The sequence below is a fragment of the Megascapheus bottae genome, chromosome 22, assembly GCF_031878675.1.
Source record: "Megascapheus bottae isolate mThoBot1 chromosome 22, mThoBot2.hap1, whole genome shotgun sequence".
NCBI lineage: Eukaryota > Metazoa > Chordata > Mammalia > Rodentia > Geomyidae > Megascapheus > Megascapheus bottae.
In genome coordinates this window covers 9,684,062-9,695,666 of record NC_143530.1, presented here as the reverse complement: position 1 = coordinate 9,695,666, position 11,605 = coordinate 9,684,062, and the positions used below count along the sequence as shown (strand labels likewise).

General features: G+C 49.7%; 1 protein-coding gene across 1 annotated transcript; it reads right to left on the bottom strand.

Annotated features, from left to right (window-relative positions):
- Window positions 1-1,982: 1,982 nt before the first annotated feature.
- Window positions 1,983-5,843, bottom strand: Saysd1 (SAYSVFN motif domain containing 1). Its single transcript, XM_090355741.1, has 2 exons — window positions 5,538-5,843; window positions 1,983-2,522 (listed from the first exon to the last, which is right to left on the bottom strand). The coding sequence occupies exons 1-2, from the start codon at window positions 5,742-5,744 to the stop codon at window positions 2,166-2,168; spliced, it is 564 nt and encodes a 187-aa protein (XP_090211867.1). The 5' UTR covers window positions 5,745-5,843; the 3' UTR covers window positions 1,983-2,165.
- Between the last annotated feature and the right edge of the window lie 5,762 nt (window positions 5,844-11,605).

Sequence of the window (11,605 nt, the reverse complement as noted above, 5' to 3'; positions counted from 1 at the left end):
TAACACCTGGAGGTTCCCTGGGAGAGGAGGAGGGAAGAGGGGGGAGTGGAAAATAAACGCGGCAGTCTCGGCAGTCTTTGCCTGGACTGCGGACATCCCGGACCCGGTGTGTCTGTCTCTCTTCTTTTTCTTCCTAGTCCTTGTCCCCTATTTCAGGAACCCCAATCTGCGAACCCTGGTTTGCTGCCGGTTGGCCCCGGCACGCATCCTGTCTCAATGGCAAGTTCAAACAGATGAAACAGGAGAAAACACTCATCTGTGAGCTAGGAAGGGCCTTCCACTCATCGGTGACAGGAGGGACACTGGGATTCCCAGTGAGCAAACGGCTGGGAGAACGCTGACGGTCAGGGGACCCAGGGCTGGGCTAGTAGCATCCCCCTCTGTACTTTCCTCCCGCTAAACTCACCTCCCTCCCACCCCCTGCTGGGACCATGGTGATATGTCGGCTCTCTTCCATCCTCATCTCCCAGGTGCCCCATGAAGAGTTGGCATTCAACAGATAAGAGCTGAGTGTAAGCAAAGCTGAGGAAGTACGCCAGTCGAGAAAAAGACAACTGCAGACCTTTACGACTTCACAATGGTCCATCAATATTAATATGAAGAGTAATAGCTCAACTCTGAAAGTAAAAACTTACTGAATAAATCAGCCTTAAAAACAAAACAAACAAAAGACCATAACTTATTGGGACCATATCACCGCTTCGAAACCTCAGTCCTTCTGCTAGGCAGTGTGAAAGATGAAAGATGTGCTGTTGTGTGGCTGACTGGGTTGCCAGGGGAGAGAGCAACATGGAAGCTGGCCTGGCCTGTACCCGGTTGCAGTACTGCTCACCGCAGCCAGGGTGAGTGGAGGCTGGCTTGATGCAGGCCCTGGAAGGCAGGAGGCAAGAAAGGCAGCAATCTGGAAGTGTTCCAGCCCTCCCCCTCTTCTCCCACACTCTCATTTGAAGACTTGGATGAGGAAGGGAGAGTTGGGAAGGAGGAATTGGGGGGGGAGAGATGATGGAAGAAGGGAAAGACTCTGATCAAGATGCACTGTACACATTCATGAACAGGTTAAAATGGAAACCTCGGGGCCAGGAGTGTGGCCTAGTGGCATGCTAGGCAAGCACGAAGCCCTAGGTTTAATTCCTAGTTACCGCACATACAGGAAAAGCTAGAGGTGGTGCCGTGGCTCAAGTGGTAAAGGGCTATAGACCTGAGAAAGCTCGAGGACAATGCCCAGGTCTGAATTCAAGCCCCAAGACTAGCAAAAAATAAAAAAGTAAAAATTGAAACCTCTTTGTGAAACCATAGAAGGATAATCAAGAAATTAAAAAGGAAACAAAAATTTTAAAACAGTGTTCAAGAGCAGCGAGGGCATACTTCTCTCGCAGAATTGTTCATTAGCCAATGGACGCTTCTCACACACACAGCTTTGGCTTTGTCCTGTTCTTTCAGACTTCGTCTCCTCATCCTTTACCAGGTGGAGAGAATCAGAGAAGGAGGGAAGGTAGTAAAGAGCAATGAATGATGACTCTGAAAATGAGACTTTTTTTTTTTGCCAGTCCTGGGCTTGAGCTCAGGGCCTGAGCACTGTCCTTGTACTTCCTCAAGGCTAGAGCTCTACCACTTGAGTCTCAGCACCACTTCCAGCTTTTTTCTATGTATGTGGGACCAAGGAATTGAACCTAGGTCTTCGTGCATGCTAGGCAAGCACTCTACCACTAGGCCAAACTCCCGGACCGAAAATGAGACTTTTAAAAGACATTTCAATAGCATTCAGGGCTGAAAAAAAGCAGGAAAAGGAAAAAACAAAACAAAAAAATCCAGCATCTACAACTAAATGAAACTTTTCAGTAAACAAACAACCTGGCATCATTATTACGACTTGACGAGAGCCCTGGCAGAGACTACAACCCTGCTGGCCTCCTCATCCCCCAGCAACTGGGGCCTCCGGGCCCCACATCACCTCTCAAATGATGACACACACACGGGCCTCCTTGCTGTGGTATAGAACATTTATAAATGGCATCTACCCTACAGGGAAGATCCAAAGAGAAAGACAAGACTAGAAGAGGGTTGTGTGTCTGAAGTCCACTTGGTCCTGCGTGCCCAAGGTGGAGTCTATGTTCAAGGGCTCAGGCGGGCTGGCCAGGGGGTGTAGAGGGCCCGGCGAGGGCATCCTACCTCCCCTCTGGGGGCCTAAGCTGTAGCTCTCGTTCCAACTGCTCTGCAGTGAGCGTGCCCTGGATGGCCTCACAGCCTGGGTTAAACACGGAGTAAGCACTCTTCTCCCCTTCCTGCTTCTCCTCGGGGCCTCTCGTCCCCACGTACATCCAGTAGAACAGGGACAGGACGAAATAAACCAGGCCGAATTCCAGTTCCACAAACAGCCCCAGCAGGACCAACCAGAGGAGAACCTTCAAGAAGGTGATGTTGATGAGGAAGGCTTGCTGGCTGCGGCCTCCGCTGGGCAGAGGAATGGCTGCGCTCCTGGGGGGCCTTGGTGGGCTGTGAGCAGGAGCAGGCTGGGCGGTTCCCTGGGATACACAAGCAAACAGAAGTGAGAATTAAAGGGCAATGGAGCCAAGAGGATCAAAACTAATCTAAACAGGCAGTCCTCATTGCGCTCATTGGTTTCCATTTTCTTGTCCTCCTTTTTCATCGCAGCGACAGAGCTCACGTACCCTGCTCCAGCCCAAGCAAAACTCATCAGCACTTAGCGAGGAGTTACCCAGTTAAAATCCCTGCAGCGCCCGCCTGGGCTCCAGTCACTGGAGCCATTGCTTCAGATGAGTCTGTGGCTTGCAGAAGCCCATGTGCGCCCCCAACAGACCCTTCCCTGTAATTGCTGCTGCAATAGCCAGCCAGTCACAGTCCACAGGCCATTAGACCATCCAATCAGATGGGCTAAAATATGACGAGTGACTTGGTTCTGAGTCTGTGCCCCACACAAGAAACACGAATCCCTTTCACCAATGTCAGCATCACCGCCCTGGACATTAAGGCTGTCACCACTCCACCCCAGAACCATGCTCCTGGTCCTTGTCACTCATCCTGAGGCGGGGCTAACTGGACTCCATGTCCTCTCGCTCCTCTCTCCAAACTAACCCACTGGCCAGTGGATCTGCTCAATGGGCCACTGCCTCTGCCCCCAAACCTTCCACACAAGGCCCCTGGACCCAGTCAAGGGATGCACGGTTCTCAGTCTCCCGGGCTGGAGGATAATGGGAGGCCCAGGTGGTACAGTGGCTTTAGGAAGCGTCCGCTCCAGGTCAGGGCTTTCTGGACGTTTGGGGACACCACCCACAGTAAGAGCTGCAGCCCGGGTCTATGTTTCCAGTCTCACCAGTTTCACAGGCCAGGCCCTGCCCTCCCTGGGAAGTGTGGCTCTGTTTGGGGACAGCCTCCCCACGTGCTGTAACCTGGCCTGGAGTTCACTATGTGCAGCACAGGCTGGAACTCACCTTCCTGCATGAGGGCTGGGATTACAAGTATGTACCACCATGCCCCCAGCTTACATAGTGTTTAACTGAGGATAAGATCCTCTAGGTGGATTTTGTCATCCACTCTAAAGAAGTCACGAGTTGTGGCAGGGGGCGGGGGAAGAGTGGACACAACAGGCTAAAAATGTCCTATGCTGCTCCACCACTAAGAAGGGTGACCTCTGCCTCCCAGAGACCAACTGGCTCTTTCCTTTTAGCACCCTACTACCGTTCAGCCCTAAGTGCTTCTTTTTAATTCAGAACACACGTGGTCCTCTACTGTTCACATGCACCACAGAGTCCACAGATCGTCTGGTCTTCAGTGTCTCCACAGACAAACACTGCAAAACTTTAGTCGGGTTTCTCAGTTACCCCCAATATTCTTTGATGAATATTTACAAAAGGGCCACAAATATTAGTCTCCATAAGAAGTACTAGTTGGTTGATTTAGGGAGCTTTATAAATTGTTTTGTTAGAACCTGCTTTTTCTTTAGCACTAGAATTGTAATTATTATCTTTCCCATGAGACTGGAATATCTAAATGGACATACTGAACATATCTGGAGCACAGGGAGGCAGACCCTTCCTTCCACCAGATTACAAAAAGGCACAAGTATTTTTGCCTTAATGTGGTAGAACCTTATCACAGAATTGTGGGAGATTTTTTTTCCTCTAAGCAAAACTTGGGAGAAAGGAGATGAAGCATATGGAAACTTCTCCAGTTGATGACTATTGAACAGTAGCAATTACAAATGGAAGGTTAAAGAAATCTCCAGCAGCCAACTGGGTGCTGTCGAAATCTCTAGCCAAGGGATAGGATAGAAAAGGCTGGAAATGTAATTAGAATTGCTTACACTGGGTGTAAACCTAGGGAGGATAAGCGTCGATGAAATCAGTCTAAGGCCAAGTAGGAAGGCAGAGAAATTAATAACTATCCTGAACTCAGCACTTAACTCCCATCTGTGCGTCATGCCATTGGCTTTGGGGCTTTTAATAATGAAAGCTTTCTCCCAGTCCAGCTTTGGCTGTGACAAACTCAATGATCTCATATTCCTTTGGAAATGAGACATACAGTTAAAAGCCATTGTGTGGCTTAGATATTGTTTTTTTTTTAAAGGCCAAGGCAAAAAAAGAAAAGAAAAGGAAATGGATTCTAAAATCCTGAGCAATTGTGCTCAGTAAATTCCAAATCCACAAATCCACAATAGTTACTCAGAGATAATAAAGACTGAGTGCACACACAAGGTTATGGGTTGTTGAACTCTGCTGCTCCTCTTTACCTCTTTCGGCCAGTGAGGGAGAACCCTCTGCCTATGGTGGAGAAAAAATAATGAGTCAAACAGAGTTACAATAAGTTCTTCCTAATTAAAAAAAAAAAAAGTTCCCACAGTGGCTGGGATCTGAGGATCACAGTTCAAACCCAGCATATGGAGGCAAGTGGTCACTCATAACGTGGGTCTGAAACACAACTTGGTCTAGGGCCGGGAATGTGGCTTAGTGGCAGAGTGCTTGCCTAGCGTGCATGATGCTCTGGGTTTGATTCCTCAATACCACATAGAGAAGGCCAGAATTGGTGCTGTGACTGGAGTGGCAGAACACATGAAGCTCAGGGACAGTGCCCAGGCCCTGAGTTCAAGACCCATGAAAAACCAGAACCAAAACAACAACAAAAAGACCTCGGTCTTGCAGAGGTGATGTCCAAGCAAGGTGACAGCTTGTGTGCTCCAGTCCCCCTTGTACAGCACCGGCTGCCTCAGCCACCACTGAGACTCCCAGAGCTTTCTGCTCGGAATCTGGAGCTACAAAGCCCACAGTAGAGAAGAGAGCCCGGAGTCCATACTGACACTGACAAGTCCCAGGGGACTCCAGGCCCCGCCCCCAGAGCGGCCCCGCCCCGCCCTCTCGGCTGAGGGAGGGCGGGGCCTCACTCGGGTGGGCGTGGCCTTGTCGTGCGGTGGGTGGGGCCTACGCGAGGCTCCGGCGGGCCGGTGGGGCCTCCAAGCTGAGTTCCTACGAAGTCTGTGGCGGAGTCCCAGAGGCGCCGCGGTGGCTGAGGTCCTCTCTCCTCACCTGAGCCGGGCTGGGCGAGGCCTGGGTGTCCGCGGGCCTCGGATTCCACCCCAGGAACCGCGTTAGCCAGCCTGGCGCTGCCTCTGTGGACGCGGCTGCTTCCGCCTTCTCTCCGGAGGCTGTTGTTCTCTGGTTTGCAGTGTCGGGTTGGGCCGCCTGCTCCGCCCGTTTGCGGGCCGCCCGAAACTCAGCTAATCGCTGTTCCATGACACGCGCCTCGGCCTCTTCCCCGCCCCGACGGTCGGGGCGCGCGCTCGCACCCGTTGGCCCGCGCGCGCCAGACCCTTCTCCGCGCTCCCGCGACGTGGCCGCAACGCTCTGCGCCTGCGCGGCCGCTTGCTGATGCGCCTGCGCACTGGCGTTCGGTGGGAAGCTAGACGCCCGCGGGTTTGTGACGCTCCGGATCCGCCCCGGCGCCCGCCTCGGCGTCCAGCATCCCGGAGCACCGAGCAGGGAGGTGGATCCGGGACTTGGAACTCCTCATCTCCAGCCAGAGGAAGAGCGCCAGCCTTGAGGGAACCGCTCAGGCCCTGGAACCCAACCCTATGAATGAACGAAGAAATACAGAACAACACTGTCGGGCCTAAGTTAGGTCATTCCTCATAGGAAAGCGGAGCCCTTGACATGTGGTTTTCTTCCGAGTGTAGTAAATACAGGGGCATGGAATGCAATGGCATGCAAGAAGTGCGCGCTGTAAATGGCACCCTAATGTTTTCAGACTTTCCGGCTTACCCGAATTATGTCAGTCTAGCCTTCCAGTGTGGCAACAATGAAGGCGCATAGCCTGCCTTTGAGTTTCATGGATTTAAAAAAAAAAAAATCAGAAGTGGAGCTGTGGCTCAAGTGATAGAAAAAGCTCTCGTCTAGTGCTCAGGCCCTGAGTTCAAGTCCCCCCATACCAGTGCTTAGAGAAAGAGCCTCATGGACTGGCTTTGAATTGAGACCCTGAGATCTCAGTCACCTAAGTAGTTAGGATCACAGGCGTGAGCCACTGACATCACTGAAGGGTTTGAGCCCGGAAGGACATTAACTGGGATCAACAAGGCCCTGGAAGAGTGCAGATGTGGATGGAAAACCATTCTGGAACAAACATGTAGAGACTGTAGCTCACACCTGTAATCCTAGATACTCGGGAGGCTGAGATCTGAGGATCGCGCTTCAAAGCCATCCCAGGCACTAAAGTCAATGAGAGACTCTTACCTTCAATTAGCTACTAGAAAACCAGAAGTGGCCCTGTGGCTCCAGGGGTAGGGTGGTAACCTTGAGCTGAAGAGCTCAGGGATAATGCCCTGGCCAGAGTGCAAGCCCCACAACCGAGAGAAGGGAGAGGGAAGGAGAGCGAGAGGGGGGGGGGAACTAGGAGTTTGGCCTAATATAGAAGTGGTAAAAGTTGGTGGAATTATGAAGTTTTGAGCCGCAATGTTGTGGAGAATGAGAAGAGAGGAAGCTGAATCTGGAAACACCATCGAGGATGTGTGCATTTTAAGTTGCACCCCAATAAGAACAAGTGTTCCAGTGGACTGAAGAAGTGGTTGACTTCATAAAAGGATTCAGAAGACAGGAATGAGACTAGACAGTGAATGGTCATATCAAAGTGATTTTCCTCATAAAGGTAAAAACAGAAGAAACCCTTTTACCATACCAGCTTCTAGTTTGCCTCTGGGGGCTTGGTGATTCTCTCCTAGGTTCCTGCAAGGTTGGATAAATAACTGATGCATGGGTTTAGTGGTGCAGAACTTTCAGCAAGAGTGACTCCATTTTAGTTGGTCTAGTCTAGCTACTGTAGAAGCTCAGTCCAAAACAATGGCTCTGATAAATATCACTTAACAGCCTCAGGCATAAATTCACTGATATTCTCAGCAAACAGGTGGAGGGTGCTGGGGCCCCACTGCCTTTCAGGAAGGTCACCAGGAAAAGAGGATCATGGAGGGAACATCAGAAGTTCTATTTGGGATGTGACTTGTGTTTGAGGTGCCTGTTGACCATCCAAACACAAGCAGCTGGACAGTGAGAAGTAGAAGCCAGGACTGTGGAAATTCACTGGAGAGTGTAAATAAGAGAAAATTTTAATGAGAAAGGATTTGCAAGCCACAAAAGGATGAGGTTTCTCTACCACACAGTCCTTCAGTGAGAACCACAGGAAATGCCCCTGGCTCAAAGTGTAGCACTGTCAGAGGGTTAAACAAGAAAGGTTTGTCAAGGAGTTGGTTATGCAGGTGAGGAAGGGTGAAGGAATCTAGCAAAGGAGGGTTCGCGGGATGTCTTACCATGGTCTAGGACTGGAGTGTGAAGAACTGGGCTTGTCAGAATGGAGAGAGGCCTGCAGTTCGGGGCAACGCTAAAAGACGTGTCCTAGTGCAGGTACAGATGGGCAAAGGGGAAGCTGCAGGGACAAATAATATGTAAGCAGATGTGACTGGCATTCCAATCCTTCCTTGCTTGGGTAAGCTTATTTTCCCTGTTGTATTATTCAGAATTCATTTCGTCTTGATACCTCATAAGCCTGCTTAAATCTTCTTGGAAGAGGTTGAAGGAATGGGGGGAAAAAAGAGCAATGATCATGAGGAACAACTCCTACCAAACAAGTTTAATTTCCTCTTTAGATGGGCTTGTGAAACCAGTAGATGAGAAAGGTGCTCCCAAAAATGTACTTGATGTGAATTTAATAAACTTTGTTTCCTTGAGAGGGGCTAAGGCGTGGTAAGTTTAATAGCAGGAGTCTGGTTGTAGAAGCTAGGACAGCTAATACAAGTATGCTACAATGCACAGGCGGGGCCCAACAACAAAGAATTAACTGGTCCCAAATGTGGAGAGGGTCAAAGCTGAGAACACTGCAGCCAAACAAGTGACACTGCAGGGTCGTTTGAGGTCTGGGCATGAAACCCATAGACAGTCATTTTCACTCTATTCCACTAGTTGAAGAAATATAAGGCTATATCTCTTCCACCTTTGGTTGGAGGAAATATAAAGAATTTATTTTTATTTATTTATTGTGTGGGGAGGGGAATATGTGTGCACACGCACATGTGTCAGTCCTGAGTCTTGAACTCAGGACCTAGGCACTGTCCCTGAGCTCTTTTGCTCAAGACAAGCACTGTACAAGTTAAGCCACAGCTCCACTTCCAACTTTTTTTGTGTGTGGTTAATTAGAGATAAGAATCTTAACAGACAGCTCTTATCTACCACATGAGTGAAGGTTGAAGTTAGTTCATCTGGACCTTGGATGACCGTAGCCTGAGTAGAAGGAGGAGTATTTGATGAATCCCACTGGTCTAGGTAAGAAAGGATTGTTTTTCCATTGTGTCCTTGTACTCCTTTTTTTTTTGTCCTTTGTAGGTTCCTCGTATCAAATTCTGGGCACCAGGCATTGTAGGACAAGACACAGAAGATCAGGGCAGTGGCCTAATGATATGTGAGGGTTTCTCAGCCTTGGCACTTTGGCCAGTTTGTTGTGGGTTCTGCCCTGTTCCTTGTAGGAGTCTTAGCAGTGGATCCAGCCACTGCTCCCTGCAGAGGCACCCAAGCAAGGCCAACTGGCTGTGTCTGTAGATGGCATCAGTGCTCAGGCCAGGCAATTTTGCCCCAAGTTGAGAACTGCTGGTCTAAAGACCCCGTCACAATTAGAAGGGTAGAGACAGTGGATGACAAGCCAGATGAGAGTCATGGTGACAACATGCCTGTTAGTTCTAGACATGCCACATGCTGGGGAGGGGAGCCATTTTGTGGGGGGTCTAAACTGAGCTGGAAATTATGAGGGGTATAAATTGGGAATCTAAAACCAGAGCAATTGAATGATTCCAGCAACAGAAGGTGCCATGAGTTTCCAGAATATTCTGGGAATATTCAAGCAAAAACCGCTAACACTTTTGTCGGAAGGCTGTGGAAGGGACTCAAATAGAGCTCTGGTTGGCTGAAATGATCACCAAACCCTTTCAACAGAAGAACGTGCTGCGCTGATCCAAGTGGGCAAACTGGGAGGAGAGAATGGAAACATCTCTGAACAACGCAGCCCAAGCAATGTTTTGAGGCTGCTGGTTTGAGGCAGCCTGGGAAAAGGCAAGACCTCTGTCAGCCAACAAGCCAGGTGTAGTGGCACAGACTATATAATCCCAGCTACGCAGAAGATTCAGGTTGAGGGGTTTTGCTCTGAGGACGACTTGGACAAAAAGCCTCTCTAAAAACTCGCCTAAAACAAACAAGGCTGGAAATGTGGCTCAGGTGGTGAAACGCTGGCCTGGCAAGTGCAATACCCTGAATTCAAACCACACAGAAAGAGGGGGAGGGCTGGGGTGTGGCTTCGTGGTACAGGGCTTGCTTGCCTAGCATGGTTGGATTCCTTGGTACCACAACAACAGAGAAAGCCGGAAGTGGCGCTGACTCAGGTATAGCACTAGCCTTGAGCAAAAGAAGCTCAGGGACAGTGTCCAAGCCCTGGGTTCAAGCCCAAGGGCTGGCAAAAAGAAAAAAAAAGGAAGGAGAAGAGGAGAGGACAACGAACATTCTGAAAGAAGATACCAGGAATATAACATCTGAGAGAAGGAAGGAATGCCCAGCACAACATGGATTCTTTTCTTCACCTGGCTACAATAAAATTCTTGAGCTCTGTATTTCAAGGATGCCCCGGGCATGGAACCCACCGAGTGTGGTGTGTTCTGGGGGTTCCTCAGAAGCTGGGCACCCACACAGGCCTCCACGCACCCTGCTCTGCCTTTTATGATCTTGGGGAATGGCCCACCGGAGAGCCTGGCATGTATTGATTCTGGCCCTCTGTCTGCAAGTAATAATGTTGCTTGGACTAAGTTGTTATGCAATTGTTCTGTCTCATCAGACTCAGTCCAAGAACGTAAGTGGTGGAGGGAGGGCTGTGTGGCAGCTACTTTGAGCCCCTGCCAGAGTCAACAGCCCTTGCCGAAAAGTCTTGGCATTCGCGGTGGTGTGGAAGCTCCTGCCTGACTTAAGGACTCTGGCAGAAAGTGGAACAAGAAGTGTGGGATGGGCAGCCAATTTCTGGAGTGTCCCCTTGCAAAGATCAGTAAGCTCACAACATTCACATCAAATACTGGCATCACTCACCCCCGGAGTCTCTGCAACTGTGCACACAGATGCACGAACAGCTTCCACATGTGTGTGAGGCAGTGTTAGGAGATCATTCCCTGCCCCCCCCACACACAGTGAGACAGACTGTCCCATTTTGGATGACACTTGGTGGATCAATCCCCCTGGCTCCCTTACTTGTTCTTCCTGGAAAATCACTCTGAGGTGTGTGCCATGATCTCCCAGGGGACCTCTGCAGGACCAGCCTTATTGTCCTCAGCATCAGCCTCTCATTAACACACCCAAGGCCTTCAGTTCCCTGTTTTGTCTGTTTCCTGGGATCTTTCCCCCAAAGAAATCTGTCAAATTTAACCTTTATCTCAGGATCTTCTGGGAGATCCCAAGCTGAGACCTGTGCAAGACCTAAACAAGGTTCCTGAACTTGGATGAGGAAAGGGAAGCGAAGGAGAAGTCTGTTTTTGTGCTTTGGATACCAAAGCTTGTTTGTTAAAGATTGGGTCACAGAGCAGTGATTGGTTCACAGGGGGGATTGCGTCATCAGTGGGTTAGCTCATTGATAAATTCAAAGATGAATGGACGATTAGGAGTTGGGGCCTTATGGAGAAAACAAGGCATGTCCTTGAAGACTATATCTAGTTCCCAGTTCCTCCCTTTTCCCCTCCCTCCCTCCTTCCCTCCTCCTCCCTGTCTCTGTCTCCCCTTCCTGGTTGCTGTAAAGTGTTTTTCCAAGATGATTCTTCCTTGCTATAAGCAATGGAGCTCAAATGACTAGGAGCCAAAACTTCAACGTGTGAGCCGAAACAGATCTTTCTTCCTCAAGGTAGTCATCTCAGGTATTTGCCACAGCAGAAGGATAAGGAGAACATATGGAGAACAAAATAAAGTGCTAAGAACAAGGAAAGGGAGGGGGGAGAGACTGTCAGGACCACTTCTGGAAAGATGACCAGCTCATTCCTTATTCTAGCTTGGTAGGTCACTTCCGTGACCTCCAAGGACTCAAGAGACCAGACCAT

Bases quoted from the DNA above. Each gene is read 5' to 3' on its own strand.
- Saysd1 (XM_090355741.1), bottom strand. From the start codon at position 5,744: ATGGAACAGCGATTAGCTGAGTTTCGGGCGGCCCGCAAACGGGCGGAG. The intron at 2,523-5,537 runs GTGAGGAGAGAG...TGTGTATCCCAG, and splicing joins CCTCGCCCAGCCCGGCTCAG to GGAACCGCCCAGCCTGCTCC.